Raw genomic sequence first — 17429 nt, forward strand, 5'->3', positions numbered from 1 at the left:
AAACAAAAAAAAAAAAAAACAAAAGCAGGACACTGAGTGTTGGATTGAACGTGTTGAATGAATATAGCTGATTGCTGAAAAGTGTGTGTGAATGAGATATACATGAATGATTGGGAAATAGGAGAAGACTGAATGTGTGTTAAATAGGTGGGAATGGATGATGGGGAAATACAAAATCATCCAATTCAAATGTGTAAAAAAGTATGTGCAGTGCTCTGAATGAAACAATGTATGTGCAAAAAGGAGAGAAGAAAAACAAAACAAAACAAATAAATAAATAAATAAAAAATAAAAAGCATGCATAAAACTATTACCCATATGTAGAGTTAAGGAGTGATCTCTTCCTAGTGGAGCACAGTGGAGAAGTGAATTGTCTGTCTGTCCCAGCTCATATACCCCAGGCCCTGGGCGGATCCCCGCCAGCGTCATGCATGATGTCTTTTGCAGCTGTGAAAAGATGAGGGAACACTCACAGCTGAGGATAATCCATACCTCAGTGGGTGCCCCTCCATCTTAGCTGCAGCATCAGGTGGAAAGACAGAAAAAAAACAAAAAAAAAAACACAAAAACAAACAATAGACTCCCACCTTGCAGTGTCTATTGACACCACTCGAGGGGCCCCTTTATGCATGGCGCCGATGCGCTGAGATCGAACCCCACCACCCCCTGTGATCCACAAAGGGAGGTAGGGAGGGAGCTGAGCGCATCGCAACCCCGAAAAAATGACTGCAACATACCCAGCAAAAACAGCCCATATGTTCAATTGATTGATAAATAGATTCCAGGAAAAACAAAACTGGAAAAAATAATATTAAAAAAGTTCTCAATAACTGATGGAAACACATATATAAATAATTTCAAACCGCAGGTTTATAAACCCGAAACTGGGATTATAAATGAATAGGGATATACATACAGACGAATATTAACTAAGGATAAGGATAATGAGTAATTGTGCAGCATGGTCACCAAAGGAGCAGGTGTCTTCCACCCAAATTATATAGTTAAAAGATAAGTGACCTGCTGCAGTACCAAGTAGCAATGGCATGCTTCCATCCCGGGTACATTATGTAAAAAGAAAAGGGGAACAAGTGGGACTTTAAACGAAGCATGTCAATTGAAAATAACAATGCTACTTGGTACTGCAGCAGGTCACTTATCTTTTAACTCGCCAAAACAATGTAAACTGTTCTAGCAACAAAAGATAAAGGTGGTAGGGGTGGGGAGAGGAGCAAGATCATATTAAGATCCGTGGTTTTGGAATGGGATGTTCAAAAATCTGAAGGTCAGGTGTCCATAAACTTTTGGCTATATAGCATAGCTATATATGTTATTTAGATCTAACCAGATTGTCCATCCAATGTCATGACAGGTATCTCTAAAATCACATGCTTGCCTGTCATAGTTGCAGTAGGAACACTTTTACAACATTGTCCTCCCACATTCATGTTTTTGTAATCATTAACCAGATTGAAAACTTTTAAAGCAGAACGCCAAGAAAAAAAGGTTTTCCCTGTTTTTGTTTGCTGATCTCCTACCTTTACCAACTATGCCATCCATCTTCTTCAGAGCTCCGTAGTTCCTCTGTAGCAGCCTGATGATTTTGCAGAAAATCAATTAATCTCCAGTGATTTCCAGTTCGTAAGATCGCTGCTATTCTTCCTGTATCCTCAGCCAGCGCTCTTGGCACTTCCCACTAGTAGCTCTCTACCGTGAACAGGGATATACTTCTGTCCCTGCTTGCTGTAGTGGGCGGAGGGGGTCTCATAGACTTCTGGTCTGTGCCACCCATAGAGGTGGTGTCCTCCTCTGTTCCCTGCCAGCACTGCGCCAATCCGCCCCCCCATCTCTCACAGCAGAACGGGGATCGTTAACAGATATCAGCCGGATGACGGAGCGGAGATCTCTGGCTATGACAGATCTTATATGTGTAGTCAAGAGTTTGCTACTATAGTTGAACAGTCTGTTGTTGTTTCAAATGAGTTTGGCTCCCTCTAGTGGCCGCTGGGCTCTGTTAGGATTGTTCCCTATTCCTTGAGAAGGAATGCAGCAAAGTATTGTGGGATATATAAATTGGATGAGGAAATGACTGTTAGCTGGATCAGCCCTGAACTACAGGAGAGACGATGCAAAGTGCGCAGCACTGCCTGCTGGGAGAAATGATAAAAGGACCAGGGCGGCCTGCTTTCAGCCTCTCTGGATGCCATTTAACACCTGCCAGCAGAAGGTCTGTGTGTGACCAGGAGTGAGAGACAGCAGCGAAGAGCCGGATAGCCCACCTCTGACGGATCTCGGAGTACAGCCTTGCTATCCTAGCATGCAGACTGCCCTGCGCTTCAGAGCAACTGGAAGCCCCAGCACTTCAGCCCATCAGGAGTTGTAGCACGGCGCGGCAACGTCATCTTTACCAGAAGGAGACACCAGGAGGGTATTCTGGACGGAACCTCACAGCCACTGGAGTCGATTGTGGTGAGAGGGTACCTGCTCATTCCAGTAGAGAGTACAGTATTGCTGAGTGAGTTCTTTCTACAGACTGCTGGTGAGACTTGTAGTTCCACAGAGGTAAATCTACTTCTTCACATGCATTGTACAGCTGGACTTTGGGGCCTTGTCTTTCTCCCCTGCGCTGTAAGGTCACTACTATATTGCATTCACATGCAAGGAGGAATCCACAAGTGGTGACATTTCTTCAGTTAAGCAGTCATCAGCATATCTTTTGTTCTACAGTAATTTTTTTCCTTTGTTTTTGTGAATTACAAATACTGCAATTTAGACATCAGCACCTGTTCACATATATGCCTTAACGCGATTAAAAGTTCTGTATATGTGCATTAAGTGATAACAATTGTCAATTATAATTTGTGCTTATTCATGCTCTTTATTGTGTTCCATTACTTATTTTAGTAAACTTTTCTAAAGCGGTTTAGGGATATTGTGTGAGAGTTTCTCTTTGCTAACGTCACATTGCAGAATGGAACCCAAGGTGTCAGAGGTAAGAGAGGATCTGCAGAGTCAGGGTAGCCAGTGGGGTATAGAGTCAATCAGTGGCCCTCATGGGGTACCGCTACATATGTGAAACACCAATCACCATAATGTCTAGCATGCCAGTCCAGTAGGTTGGACGTTACGGTGATCAGTGTTTTCACATACAGAATCTGTCATAGCCAGAGACCTCTCTTTCATATGGCTGAAGCCTGTTACACATATGGTCACAGATGAGACCACGCTGGTGAGCACAGATGAGGCCGCACTGGAGGGCACAGATGAGACCACACTTGTGAGCACAGATAGGCTGCACTTGCGGGCAGAGAAGAGACCTCACTTATGGGCATTGGTGGGCACAGATGAGGCTGCACTGGTGGACACAGATGAGACTGCACTGGTGGGCACAGATGAGACTGCGCTCATGGGCACAGATGAGACTGCGCTCATGGGCACAGATGAGACTGCGCTCATGGGCACAGATAGGTGGCACTTATGGGCACCGATGAACTGCACTGAGGGGGCACTAAAAAAAAGTGCACTGATGAGGCTGAACTAATGGGCACTTACAGTGGTGTGAAAAAGTGTTTGCCCCCTTCCTCATTTCCTGTTCCTTTGCATGTTTGTCACACTTAAGTGTTTCGGAACATCAAACCAATTTAAACAATAGTCAAGGTCAACACAAGTAAACACAAAATGCAATTTGTAAATGAAGGTGTTTATTATTAAAGGTGAAAAAAAATCCAAACCATCATGGCCCTGTGTGAAAAAGTGATTGCCCCCCTTGTTACCTGAGTTCAATTTCTCTAGCCACACCCAGGCCTGATTATTGCCACACCTGTTCACAATCAAGGCATCACTTAAATAGGAGCTGCTTGACACAGTAAGGTCCACCAGAAGATCCTTAAAAGCTACACATCATGCCGAGACCCAAAGAAATTCAGGAACAATTAAGAAAGAAAGTAATTGAGATCTATCAGTCTGGAAAGGGTTATAAAGCCATTTCCAAAGCTTTGGGAATCCAGCGAACCACAGTGAGAGCCATTATCCACAAATGGCGAAGACATGGAACAGTGGTGAACCTTCCCAGGAGTGGCCGGCCGCCCAAAATTACCCCAAGAGCGCAGCGACGACTCATCCAAGAGGTCACAAAAGACCCCACAACAACGTCCAAGGAACTGCAGGCCTCACTTGCCTCAGTTAAGGTCAGCGTTCATGCCTCCACCATCAGGAAAAGACTGGGCAAAAATGGCCTGCATGGCAGAGTTCCAAGGAGAAAACCACTGCTGAGCAAAAAGAACATCAAAGCTCGTCTCAATTTCTCCACAACACATCTTGATGATCCCCAAGACTTTTGGGACAACATTCTGTGGACCGATGAGACAAAAGTGGAACTCTTTGGAAGGTGTGTGTCCAAGTATATCTGGCGTGGAAGGAACACTGCATTTCATAAAAAGAACATTATACCAACAGTAAAATATGGTGGTGGTAGTGTGATGGTCTGGGGCTGTTTTGCTGCTTCAGGACCTGGAAGACTTGCCGTGATAAAAGGAACTATGAATTCTGCTGTCTACCAAGAGATCCTGAAGGAGAATGTCCGACCATCTGTTCGTGTACTCAAGCTGAAACGAACTTGGGTTCTGCAGCAGGACAATGATCCTAAACACACCAGCAAGTCCACCACCGAATGGCTGAAGAAAAACAAAATGAAGACTTTGGAGTGGCCTAGCCAAAGTCCTGACCTGAATCCTATTGAGATGTTGTGGTATGACCTTAAAAAGGCCGTTCATGCTCGAAAACCCTCTAATGTAACTGAATTAGGACAATTCTGCAAAGATGAGTGGGCCAAAATTCCTCCAGGACGCTGTAAAAGCCTCATTGCACGTTATCGCAAACGCTTGGTTGCAGTTGTTGCTTCTAAGGGTGGCCCAACCAGTTATTAGGTTTAGGGGGCAATCACTTTTTCACACAGGGCCATGATGGTTTGGATTTTTTTTCACCTTTAATAATAAACACCTTCATTTACAAATTGCATTTTGTGTTTACTTGTGTTGTCCTTGACTATTGTTTAAATTGGTTTGATGTTCCGAAACACTTAAGTGTGACAAACATGCAAAGGAACAGGAAATGAGGAAGGGGGCAAACACTTTTTCACACCACTGTATAAGCTGCACTGATGAGACTGCACTTATGGGCACTGATGAGGCTGCACCGATGGGCACAGGTACAGTGTATAAGGGCACTCCGAGCATGAGGACCAAGCAGACAACATCTCTAGAGAGACAAGGGTCCAATGATATATAACCAACACCGAGTGCTGCACTCAGAAAAGAGGAGCAAACTCTGAAACAAAATAAGACAGAAGAGAGAGGCGCCTCTAAGTTCATGGTGGATGGAGATAGCGGAAGTGATGTCAGCAGTGAACTCGGTGTGTGTGTACCATTCATCAGCTTTCCAGTAGCTCTATGTTTTTGGAACAGCACAGGACACAATTGTGAGAGTCTTTACATGCTGGGGACCCATCTGTCTGCCAGACCATTTGCATTATCAATGACACGCTTTTTAATTCGCCAGATTTTGTAAGTGTTTTTAATCTTGTTTGGGGAAATAAACAGCTACTAATTCTGCACTTAGTGGCACCTCTCTCTTCTGTCTTACTGGTGAGCACAGATGAGACCGCACTGATGGGAACAGGCAGGCGGCACTTATGGGCACAGATAGGCAGCACTGACGGGCACAGACTGTTATAACAGCTCCTCCTTGGCAGAATACATGCTGCATTTTTTCGAATTACCAAGAGGACTTCCTGAAAAATCAATTAGACTTTTCTCTTCAATGGTAAGTCATTTTACAAATATAATAACTGTTTAGTGTTTTGGGTGGGGGGTGTACTAATGGGGGATTTTTTTTTGCCAATCCTAGAGTTATGCTTTAATGGATTTGTTTGACAGCAAAAGAAAAGTATTACAGACTTCAAATGCTAAAACTTATTTTAGATAGCTTAGATGTAAATAGCTCAGTTTCTTTATACATCTCTATTTTTTCTACTGGCTTAATCAAACAATGAAATATAATATTTTACGCAGGTGCTTTTTATCTGCATGACATCTTCAGTGTATATAGAAGATTGCTCCTGCTGTGGAGATCCTTAATTCTCTGCTAGAGTCACCGCATCTTTTGAGTGCGGCGGTGATGTCACTCACCTCCAGCCCTGCTGCTTTAGAAGTTATTATCTCATCCTCTTCATGTTTTCTTTCTTTCAGGCTTCACCCAGAGTTGCATAAAGCGAGTATTTTTAAGAAGTATTTGACTGAATACAAGGCATTGCAGGATACCATTATACCGAACCTAGCAGTGACATTAGCACTGAACACCGGCTGTTTGCTTCATTCTTACCAGTCATTGTAGCACAACACACCTAAATTGAAAACTGTTTAAAAGAGAAAATATTTTTATATATTATAGCACTGGTTTCTGAAATGTTAGATAGATGGGTAAATAAAAAAAGTTTGCTAATGCAACAAGTAGGGCAAATGTACAGAATATGATGGCAATGCAACAAAGTATGGGCATTACTGTCTGAGGTCAGATTTTGAACTATCTACATGCAGCTTGATTGTTTGGGGAAACTTAATTAACCAGTCTTGGACATTACTAGAGAGACATAAAGTAACATTGTTAATTAAGTAACTTTGTTAATTTGGCATTTCCTGTTTCATTACATTTGCACATCAAAATGATGAGCTTTGATCTGCATATAATATCCGTTGTACCAACCTGACAAATAGAAATACAATTTTTTACCCTTTAACTCCCTAAAAATGGAACCCTTATCAGCCCTAATTAAAGTGGACCTTAATAAAAAAAAAAATGTAAATGCTGCTTATCCTTTTTCTCCCCCAGCCCCTAACTAACCTAAATTTAAAACCAAAGTTTTTCAGGGAGTAGGTACCACTTCCTCAATCCTCATCTAGGTTTCCTTCCCCCACACGCAGCCTCCTGTGATATGTCACATGTCCCAGGAGGCTACAGGACCAGTCTCACAGTGCCGCACAATCTTGTGCATCTGCAGTGGGGAGCCGACTGAGGCATCAAGAACTCACCTCTGGCTCCCACCTCCAAGATGGCAGCCTTGGGGATCCAAACCCTGACAAAGAGTCTGCTCTAGAGAACACAGTGATGGACTCCATGAGCTGGTAAGTTCCTGTTTGTTAAAAGTCAGCAGCTACAACTATGCATTTCTCTATGTTTCGAACCATTAATAGTTAAAAACTTTTGATTTTTTTTGTTCATTATTTTTTGTCATACATAAATGGAAACATTTAAAAAGATGCCTTTATTGCATTTGTAAATGCTTAATGCTTAGTACCAGGTTTATCATTAGGCTTCATTCAGGCAGACACACAGGTCTGTAAATCTATGTGGGATGAGCAGGTGTTCCATTCAGCCCATACAGGCAGCCTATTTAAATAAATGATAGGCAGCTGGCTGCATGGACCTGCATATATCTCCAAGTGTGCCCATGACTGTACCTCCAAGCAGGTTTGATGCACAAATCAGAGCACAAATCTTCCAATAGTGACATTTATTTTGGTAAAAAGTGACAAAAACAGGAATTCCCCCTTACTTTGTAGAGATTTAATCTCATTTAATGTTGTCTCTGGAGAAGGAAGTGATGGGAAATCTCCCCAGAGATACAAAGACACCAAAACAATAAACATACATGGGTTTAAAACAGGGTCCTTTCACACTGGCGGATCAGTTCTGATCCGCCCCGTGGATATCCGTTTGCTCAGCGGGGATCACTCCGCCGATCCCCGCTGAGCAGGGAGATGACAGGTCCGTCTCTGCATACTGCGCAGGGACGGACCTGTCACAGCGCCGCTCTCCCCTATGGGAGATCGGATGACGACGGACCGCAGTGCCCGTCGTCACCCGATCCGATCCGCAGACGGATGGAAAAATAGCTTTTTCCTCCGTTACACTTTTTCGGATCGGAGCGGGTCGGATGTCAGCGGACATGTCACCGCTGACATCCGACGCTCCATAGAGCTCTATGGAGCACCCGTTCAGGTCCGCCTGAAAAACTGACAGGCGGGCCTGAACGGGACGTCAGTGTGAAAGGGGCCTAATTTTTCCTCGCTCAATCAGGGTCCTTCTAGTGGTGAGACCATTCCCCCACAGCTTCCTCCTTAAAGGTGTTGTAAACCCTCTTTTTTTATAAAAATAAACATGCCTTTACATACCTGCTCTATGTAATCGTTTTGCAATCCGGCTCACCAGGCCCCGTCTCTTCATCGGGAGCCCCTACAAAAAGCCTATGCAGGTTTGCCCCCGGGACCCACTTCTGCGTTCATTGACACAGACAGCAGGACTTGGCCCCGCTCCTGTGTCACTGGATTTGATATACAGCAGCAGGAGCCAATGACCCCTGGTGCTATCAATCTGTCCAATGAGGACAGTGACAGTGGCTGGAGCCACTGCGCTCATGCACATCGCTGGCTCAGGTAAGAAAAAGGGGGGGGGGGGGGGGTGCTGCAGCACAGAAAGTTTTTCCCCTAATGCATAGAATGCATTAAGGTGAAAAAATCTTGAGGCTTTACAGCCATTTTACGGTGCTCTTTGGCCACAGTCACACTCTCCCTCATATAAAATACAGAGATAAAAGCCTTGCATTGTATGTGATGATGCCAAGGGACCACCCATGGACCAAAGCTAATGGGAGAAGAGGAAAGCGCCAGAGCCAGCAGGGAATCCGGTATGTAAGCCTCTTCTTGTACTTCCTAATTTTAATATACGATTAATCCTTGCAGTGCGTGAGAGGAATTATTTTGTTGTGGCTGGAGTTGGGCTTAAACATATGCCTTTTAACATATACAGTATATTGGTAATGCATATCTGGGACTGCGTATAAACTTTACTGCACCATAGGTACAGCATGCCAATTCATGGGATAATTACAACCAGCATTGCTTGCTTTCTATACACTTATTTTGACCATTATCAAAGTTACCGGAACAAAGATGCAATAGGCACAAAATGCCATTATCAAAAGGAAGTTTCTACAAGATCAGAAAAATGTGCATCACACCTATTTCTAAGGCATGGAGATCCACTAAACCAGACTGACAGCCATGATTTACCAATGTAAAATAAAAAGGATTGGTAGAAAACATTGCTATGACGGGACAGCTGCCTGAAATTCCAGAAAGTCACAAAAGATAAAAAAATAAATTAGGAAAATTGTAGGATCCTTTTAACTCAACAAAGATAAGTGTCTGGACTCATCAAAAAGGCACATGGCTTCCCTGGACAGTACTAGGTGGAAACTGTGCTGTAACTGTTCATCTATCATGATCCTCATATCTTTTATGAATGTTTCATGGACAGATGAGAAAACTGCAACTTTCTGAACAATATATTATATCTGTTGGAGTCCCACTGAGAATGACTCCAGTTACCATTAAACATGGAATCAAGCTCCCATAGTTTCATGGTCCCATAGACCATTGAAGGTCAATCTCCCAACATTATTTCGCAAATTCCCCACTTCTTCAGGAGAGCAAGATAGAGGAACAGGAGAACTGAATAATGGAGAGAGTAAAAATGTGTAAGTATACAAACCGCACCATTTAGGAGCAGTGGTAAATAGCCCACATCTTCTATGGGTATTAATAAACATTGTAAATAGAATAGCTACCTTGTAGGCTAGGCTAGCAAACTAGAAAGGGTAATCAAGGTAATAAACAACCCTGGACGAGCATGGGAACATAACCAAAGGAGTCCTAATAAAAACTAAATGATAATATGCGTTAATAATCAGTTATCATCAGTTAGGTTGGTCAAATGTTTAATTTATATGCTAGATCTAGCAGTTAGCAAGTCCCTTGTAATAGTTAAAGAATTAGGGCAGAGATGGTAACCAGGATATGGCAAATCAGATGCAGAGGTGTCACCATCAAAGCAGTTGAGACATTTAGGTGGAAGGTTATTTAGTCTACTGGTGTCTATCTGAAAACGAAAATAGAAAAACTTTGGATAGATTGAGACTTGCAGGTTTATTCAAAGTCATACAAAGTCAAAGGGATAAAGTATAGACACACACCAACCTCGCAAAATATTTTAGTAATCTTGCTTCAGTGAAAAAAATGATTATGGTTTTCTGCATTTTGAGTTTGCTTTTTTTTGTTCCGTTTTTCTTCACGTTCAAGTCTGAACTATGTATTAGATATAAATAAACTAAACAAGTTGTATACATGTAAACCTCTTTATGCATTTTTTTTTAGACACCGATTAAGATGTAGCTTTTAGCTTCATTGGTAAAATGTCTGAAATCCAGTAACAAAACAAAGAATGCAGAGCCAGTCTGTGACCTAGACAAACGGGTAAAAAAAGAAAAAAAATGATTAAAATGTCAACTTCTGCTGTAAAATGACTTTGAAAAAAAAAAAAACTCTTTCCGTTTTCAACATTTCATGCTATGTACTGCATTAATGAGAATGTAGGAATTACATTAAAATTCTAATTTAAAGATGATAAACACCTAAGTATACAGATTAAATACATATGAGTGCTGTTTTATCCACCAAATGATTTATATTTCTGTCTATCCATTTCTGAGATTTACACAGCTCTGGCAGACAGCAGGACCAGAGTGGCGTCCTGAGAGTCCTTCATGCAGGTTTCGGTCAGCATATGAGCACGATATACAATAAATAAATTTATATATATATATATATATATATATATATATATGCATTACTATATATATATATATATATATATATATATATATATATATATATATATATATATATATATACACACACACACACACACACACACACACATACACACATACATACATACATACATATATACACACACACACACACTATCCTTATTTACATCAGACCATATACTGTTTTTTAGCACATAAGCTTTGTGGTACAAGTGATTGTCCGCCACCCCTTGCGCCACAGGAAATTGCGGGAGGCTGATACCAAAATGAAGGTCAAGTCAAACTGAGGTACCTACATTAGATGCTTTAAAAATAAGCTCAGTGATTTAAGAGAAGGAAAACAACTCCATCACAATACAGCGGATTAAAGCACAATCAGCCCTTTATATGAAAGTATCAGGTTTTCCAGCTAGATTGACTTTCACTATTTCAGGATACTTCACACAGACATTTAATTCATACCAGCACCACTGTAAAGCCTGGTTGTAAAGGCCCCTGGTTACCATAGTGGAAACAGACTCCCGTTCACCAATTAAATGTCACCTGACATTTTCTAAATGGGCCAGAGATAAGATCTATAATATACCCCTAGGATGATCACCATTTCATCCCAAGGGTGATTAGTAGGGTTGAGGTCAGGGTTCCGTGCAAGCTTCTCAAGTTATTGCACAACAAACTCAAGTCTGGTCTTTATGGACCTGGCTTGGTGTAATATTGGGTGTGCCAACCTCAGTTCAGCAAACTGTCATGAAGAACTAGCGTAAGCCAATGTTTTCATTAATAAAAATATCCAGTGCATATCCAGTTGTTTTAAAATGGCGTAATCCATTAGCTACATGATAAAGTGCTTAGTAGGGATTTTAGTAAAGCTTGAATTAGATTTATTTTAACAGAACTATTCTAATGAACTGCTTTTACATTTTTTTTCCTCTCTGGATAAATATTTGCCAATTTGGAATATATATAATTTTAGATATAAATCAATTCTTTAAATTATACATAAAACCAACATTTTAACCACTTGCCGACCGCCGCACGCCGATGTACGTCGGCAGAATGGCACGGGCAGGCATAAGCACGTACATGTACGTGATTTGCCTCCCGCGGGTCGGGGGCCCGATCGGGCCCCCGCCCGGTGCCTGCGGCGGTCGGTTTTCGTTCGGGAGCGATCCCGGACGAGGGGACGGCCATTCATTCATGGCCACCCCCTCGCGATCGCTCCCGACGAATGGAAATCCCCGGTGACATCACTTCCTCTCCTGTAATGTAAACACAGGAGAGGAAGTGATGTATTCTCTCCTCCGTGTCGGTATTTTTCGTTCCGACACGGAGGAGAGCGGATCAGTGAGTTGCACCAACACATCCCACACACAGTAGAACATGCCAGGCACACTCACACCCCCCCTTTACCCCCCGATCACCCCCCCAATTACCCCTGCCCCCCCAGTCACAGTGACACCAATGTCATTTTTTTTTTTTTTTTTTTTTTTTGCATTGGTGTCATTTGTGACTGTAATAACTGTTAGGGCAGTTAGGGTTAGCCCCCTTTAGTTCTAATGTACCCCCCTAACCCCCCCAATAAAGGTTTAACCCCGTGATCACCCCCCGTCGCCAGTGTCACTAAGGCTGGGTTCACATTGCAGCGGTTTATGAGAACGAATGTGATTCGCACCGCACTGCAGTGCAAATCACATCCGATCTCTGTGCGATTCGAGTTCAGCCATTCGCCGCACCCGCCGCACCCGCCACACCCGCCGCACCCGCCGCAAATTCGCACGGGACCCTTTTTTTGGCCCGCAGCAGAATCGGATCGCATGGGTGTTCACACCATGCGATCCGAGTTTGCAGATCGCACTGCGATATGCGAACTGATCTGGGGGTGTCAGTAACATTTCACTGACACTCCCAGCAGTTCGCATAGGGCAGTGTGAACTGCCGCCGGGAGGCATGCGATGCGGGAACCCGCCGCGGATTCGCGGCGTTTCCGCATCGCTCCAGTGTGAACCCAGCCTAATAAGCGATCATTTTTCTGATCGCCGTATTAGTGTCACAGGTGACGCTAGTTAGGCAGGTAGGTATTTAGGTTCGCCGCAGCTTTTTATAGCGCTAGGGACCCCCATATACTACCGCATAAAGCCCCCTGATTGCCCCCTAGTTAACCCTTTCACCAGTGATCACCATATAACTGTTACAGGTGACGCTGGTTGGTTAGTTATTTTTTTATAGTTTCAGGGCACCCGCCATTTATTACCTAATAAAGGTTTAACCCCCTGATCACCCGGCAGGTGTCATTTGTGACTAATAACTGTTAGGGCAGTTAGGGTTAGCCCCCTTTAGTTCTAAGGTACCCCCCTAACCCCCCCAATAAAGGTTTAACCCCGTGATCACCCCCCGTCGCCAGTGTCACTAAGGCTGGGTTCACATTGCAGCGGTTTATGAGAACGGATGTGATTCGCACCGCACTGCAGTGCAAATCACATCCGATCTCTGTGCGATTCGAGTTCAGCTATACAGATAGTATGGCTGAATTCGTGTCGCACCCGCCGCACCCGCCGCAAACTCGCACGGGACCCTTTTTTTGGTCCGCAGCAGAATCGGATCGCATGGGTGTTCACACCATGCGATCCAAGTTTGCAGATCGCACTGCGATATGCGAACTGATCTGGGGGTGTCATTAACATTTCACTGACACTCCCAGCAGTTCGCATAGGGCAGTGTGAACTGCCGCCGGGAGGCATGCGATGCGGGAACCCGCCGCGCATTCGTGGCGTTCCCGCATCGCTCCAGTGTGAACCCAGCCTAATAAGCGATCGTTTTTCTGATCGCTGTATTAGTGTCACAGGTGACGCTAGTTAGGCAGGTAGGTATTTAGGTTCGCCGCAGCTTTTTATAGCGCCAGGGACCCCCATATACTACCGCATAAAGCCCCCTGATTGCCCCCTAGTTAACCCTTTCACCAGTGATCACCATATAACTGTTACAGGTGACGCTGGTTGGTTAGTTATTTTTTTATAGTTTCAGGGCACCCGCCATTTATTACCTAGTCTCACTAGTGTACCCCTAAATTTAGGGGTGTCTACTTTCTAAAATGGGGTCATTTGGGGGGGGGGGTTTGTGCCATCTTGGCATTTTATGGCCTTCAAAACTGTAACGCCCTTAGAAAGCCTGAAGGCGGTGCTTGGTTTTTGGGGCCCCGTACGCGGCTAGGCTCCCAAAAAGTCCCACATATGTGGTATCCCCGTACTCAGGAGAAGCAGCAGAATTTATTTTGGGGTGTCATTTCACATATGCCCATGGCATGCGTGAGCAATATATCATTTAGTGACAACTTTGTGAAAAAAAAAAAAAGTTTGTAATTTTCCCGCAACTTGTGGCAAAATATAAAATATTCCATGGACTCAACATGCCTCTCAGCAAATAGCTTGGGGTGTCTACTTTCTAAAATGGGGTCATTTGTGGGGGTTTTGTGCCATCTTGGCATTTTATGGCCTTCAAAACTGTAATAGGTAGTGAGAAGTGAACTCAAAAAATTACACCCTTAGAAAGCCTGAAGGCGGTGCTTGGTTTTCGGGGCCCGGTACGCGGCTAGGCTCCCAAAAAGTCCCACATATGTGGTATCCCCGTACTCAGGAGAAGCAGCAGAATTTATTTTGGGGTGTCATTTCACATATGCCCATGGCATGCATGAGCAATATATCATTTAGTGACAACTTTGTGAAAAAAAAAAAAAAAAAAAAAAAGTTTGTAATTTTCCCGCAACTTGTGGCAAAATATAAAATATTCCATGGACTCAACATGCCTCTCAGCAAATAGCTTGGGGTGTCTACTTTCTAAAATGGGGTCATTTGTGGGGGTTTTGTGCCATCTTGGCATTTTATGGCCTTCAAAACTGTAATAGGTAGTGAGGCGTGAAATCAAAAATTTACGCCCTTAGAAAGCCTGAAGGCGGTGCTTGGTTTTCGGGGCCCTGTACGCGGCTAGGCTCCCAAAAAGTCCCACATATGTGGTATCCCCGTACTCAGGAGAAGCAGCAGAATTTATTTTGGGGTGTCATTTCACATACGCCCATAGCATGTGTGAGCAATATATCATTTAGTGACAACTTTGTGTAAAAAAAAAAAAAAAATTTTTTTTTTGTCATTATTCAATCGCTTGAGGCAAAAAAATAAAATATTCAATGGGCTCAACATGCCTCTTATCAATTTCCTTAGGGGGTCTACTTTCCAAAATGGGGTCATTTGGGGGGGTTTTGTACTGCCCTGTCATTTTAGCACCTCAAGAAATGAGATAGGCAGTCGTAAACTAAAAGCTGCGTAAATTCCAGAAAACGTACCTTAGTTTGTAGATGTGACAACTTTTGCGCAAACCAATAAATATACAATTATTGACTTTTTTTTTACCAAAGACATGTGGCTGAATACATTTTGGCCTAAATGTATGACTAAAATTGAGTTTATTGGATTTTTCTAATAACAAAAAGTAGAAAATATCATTTTTTTTCAAAATTTGCGGTCTTTTTACGTTTATATCGCAAAAAATAAAAATCGCAGAGGCAATCAAATACCATCAAAAGAAAGCTCTATTTGTGGGAAGAAAAGGACGCAAATTTTGTTTGGGTACAACATTGCATGACCGCGCAATTACCAGTTAAAGCAGCGCAGTGCCAAAGTGTAAAAAGACCTCTGGTCATTTACCAGCAAAATGGTCCGGTCTGAAAGTGGTTTAAAATGCACCAGCGTGTTTTTAGTTGATTAATACCTTTATTTTCATGTTGCTGATTATATACTGTAAGCAGTCTTGCTACTGAAGATTTAATGTTACCAATGTGGATGATAGCAATAGGGAAAAAGTGAAAAATATTTATATGACAGGCCTTTATCTGAAATGTAAATTGTGTCACTTGGGTCCGTTTTGCTTCAACTGGGCACTCTTATGCAGGGGTATCCATACCCCGTTGGAGGTATGGTAATAAAATGATGGTGTATGGTATTTTTTAATAATTTAACAAACTCTGCTTTATTGAACTCGATATCAGAATGGAGGAATTGACTTGATGTGTCAGATGACATGTTGCAACAGTCAGTAACTGTACATCAGTTCCAGGATCTGATTGCACAAAAGTAAGATTTTTGTATTTACCATAACATCTTTTTGTTTCTGAAGTCTATTCCTGAGTCCCTGAGGGATTGCAACAACAAACAGGTGGGAGAAAATTTAGGCCAGTTGCTATTGTGGTCAATAACACAAGAATGTTTGTAAGGTAATGGGTATAACCTAAGATTCCTAACCTAAACTTTGACCTAAAAAAATGAAAGCGGGACAAATATAAGGTATGTTCAAACTAAAGATCAACCACTGAAAAGATAGCATTTGAAGCAGAATACCCATAATACTTGACTTCAGTGAGAGAAAGATCCATAATATAACCATTCTCTCATACACATCTAAAAAGGGAGTTAAGGAGACTTTTAGGGCTAGTTTACACTTACTTCAAAATGGCTTCAGACAAGCTTTGTTAAAGCTCTCTGAATGCCAGTCACAGGCCCTGTCACTAAATAAAGCTTACAGTCCTGTTTACACCTGCTTTTGCTTGGTGGTTTGATGAGGCTTTGGTGGGACTTCGATGAGGCATCGGTGGGGCTTTAAACAAGCTTTGCTGGCACCACTGAAGCTACATGGGGTTTGATTTTTGAAGCAAAGATGAAGCAAAGTAAAAGCAGGTGTAAACAGGACTGTAAGCTAACCATTTTATTTAGTGACAGCGTTCAGAGAGCTTTAATAAAGCCTGTCTGAAGCCTTGTTTTGAAGCAAGTGTAAACTAGCAGTTCATGTGTGTTGAAGCTGAAGTGTAAATGAGCCCTTAATGTGATACAAAGAAGGGTAGAGTACCATGTCAGTCTCTCATGGAAAGATCCACACCTATGTAAAAGGGAAGGCCAAGTGAGAATTAATGGAATGCAATAGAGATACGGGCACCTCAAAACAAAGGAGATGAGAATGAGACTCACACCAATAGATACCGTATTTATCGGCGTATAACATGCGCCAGCGTATAACACGCACCACAAGTTTTGGAGGGAAATTTAAAAAGGAAAGAAACTTTTAGGAGGGGAGTTTAAGGAAAAAAAAAACTTACATTTAAATGTCCATCAATGCAGCCTTGTCAGTGTCATTTGCAGCCTTCCATTGCAGGCTTGTCAGTCATTTGCAGCCTTGCATGTCAATAACAGCCTTCTATGTCATTAGCAGCATTCCATTGCAGCCTTACATGTCATTTGCAGCCTTCCCAGTCATTTGCAGCCTTCCATTGCAGCCTTGTCAGTCATTTGCAGCCTGTCCGTTTAAAAATGAGAGATACAGAGTGGATGTCCTGTGTATCTCAGCGGCGCTCGGTAGCTCTTGGCCGTTCTCGGCTATTTTCGGCAGCACTCACCCCCCATTGTCAGTGGCTTTCGGCCGCTCTATGCGGCTTCCGAAAACCGCAGAGAACGGCCGAAAATAGCCAAGAGCGGTCGAAAATAGCCGAAGGCTGCCGAGACCGGCAGAAAAGGCGGGGGATCGGCATATAACACGCACTTTTTTCCCCTTAAAATCAGGTAATAAAGATGGGCGATGGTCACAACACAACCTGAGCCTATGTGTCACATACAGTATAATAGAGATATATATATATATATATATCTCTATCTCTATCAGGGGTCTCAAA

The 17429-nt window shown here is 42.8% G+C and overlaps 1 protein-coding gene across 3 annotated transcripts in view; it reads right to left on the reverse strand.

The window, feature by feature from the left end:
* Positions 1-10021: 10021 nt before the first annotated feature.
* The window catches only part of ERICH1 (glutamate rich 1), a 136352-nt gene continuing 128944 nt past the window's right edge, over positions 10022-17429 (reverse strand). For all 3 annotated transcript variants that reach the window (XM_077487760.1, XM_077487759.1, XM_077487761.1), the window contains one exon: positions 10022-10355. In XM_077487760.1, the coding sequence (XP_077343886.1) occupies positions 10276-10355 (80 nt within the window). In that variant the 3' untranslated portion in view covers positions 10022-10275. The remainder of the gene's footprint in view (positions 10356-17429) is intronic.

This window comes from Lithobates pipiens, unplaced genomic scaffold, assembly GCF_037356315.1.
Source record: "Lithobates pipiens isolate NorthernLeopardFrog02 unplaced genomic scaffold, aLitPip1_a1.2 Scaffold_18, whole genome shotgun sequence".
NCBI classification, from domain to species: Eukaryota; Metazoa; Chordata; class Amphibia; order Anura; family Ranidae; genus Lithobates; species Lithobates pipiens.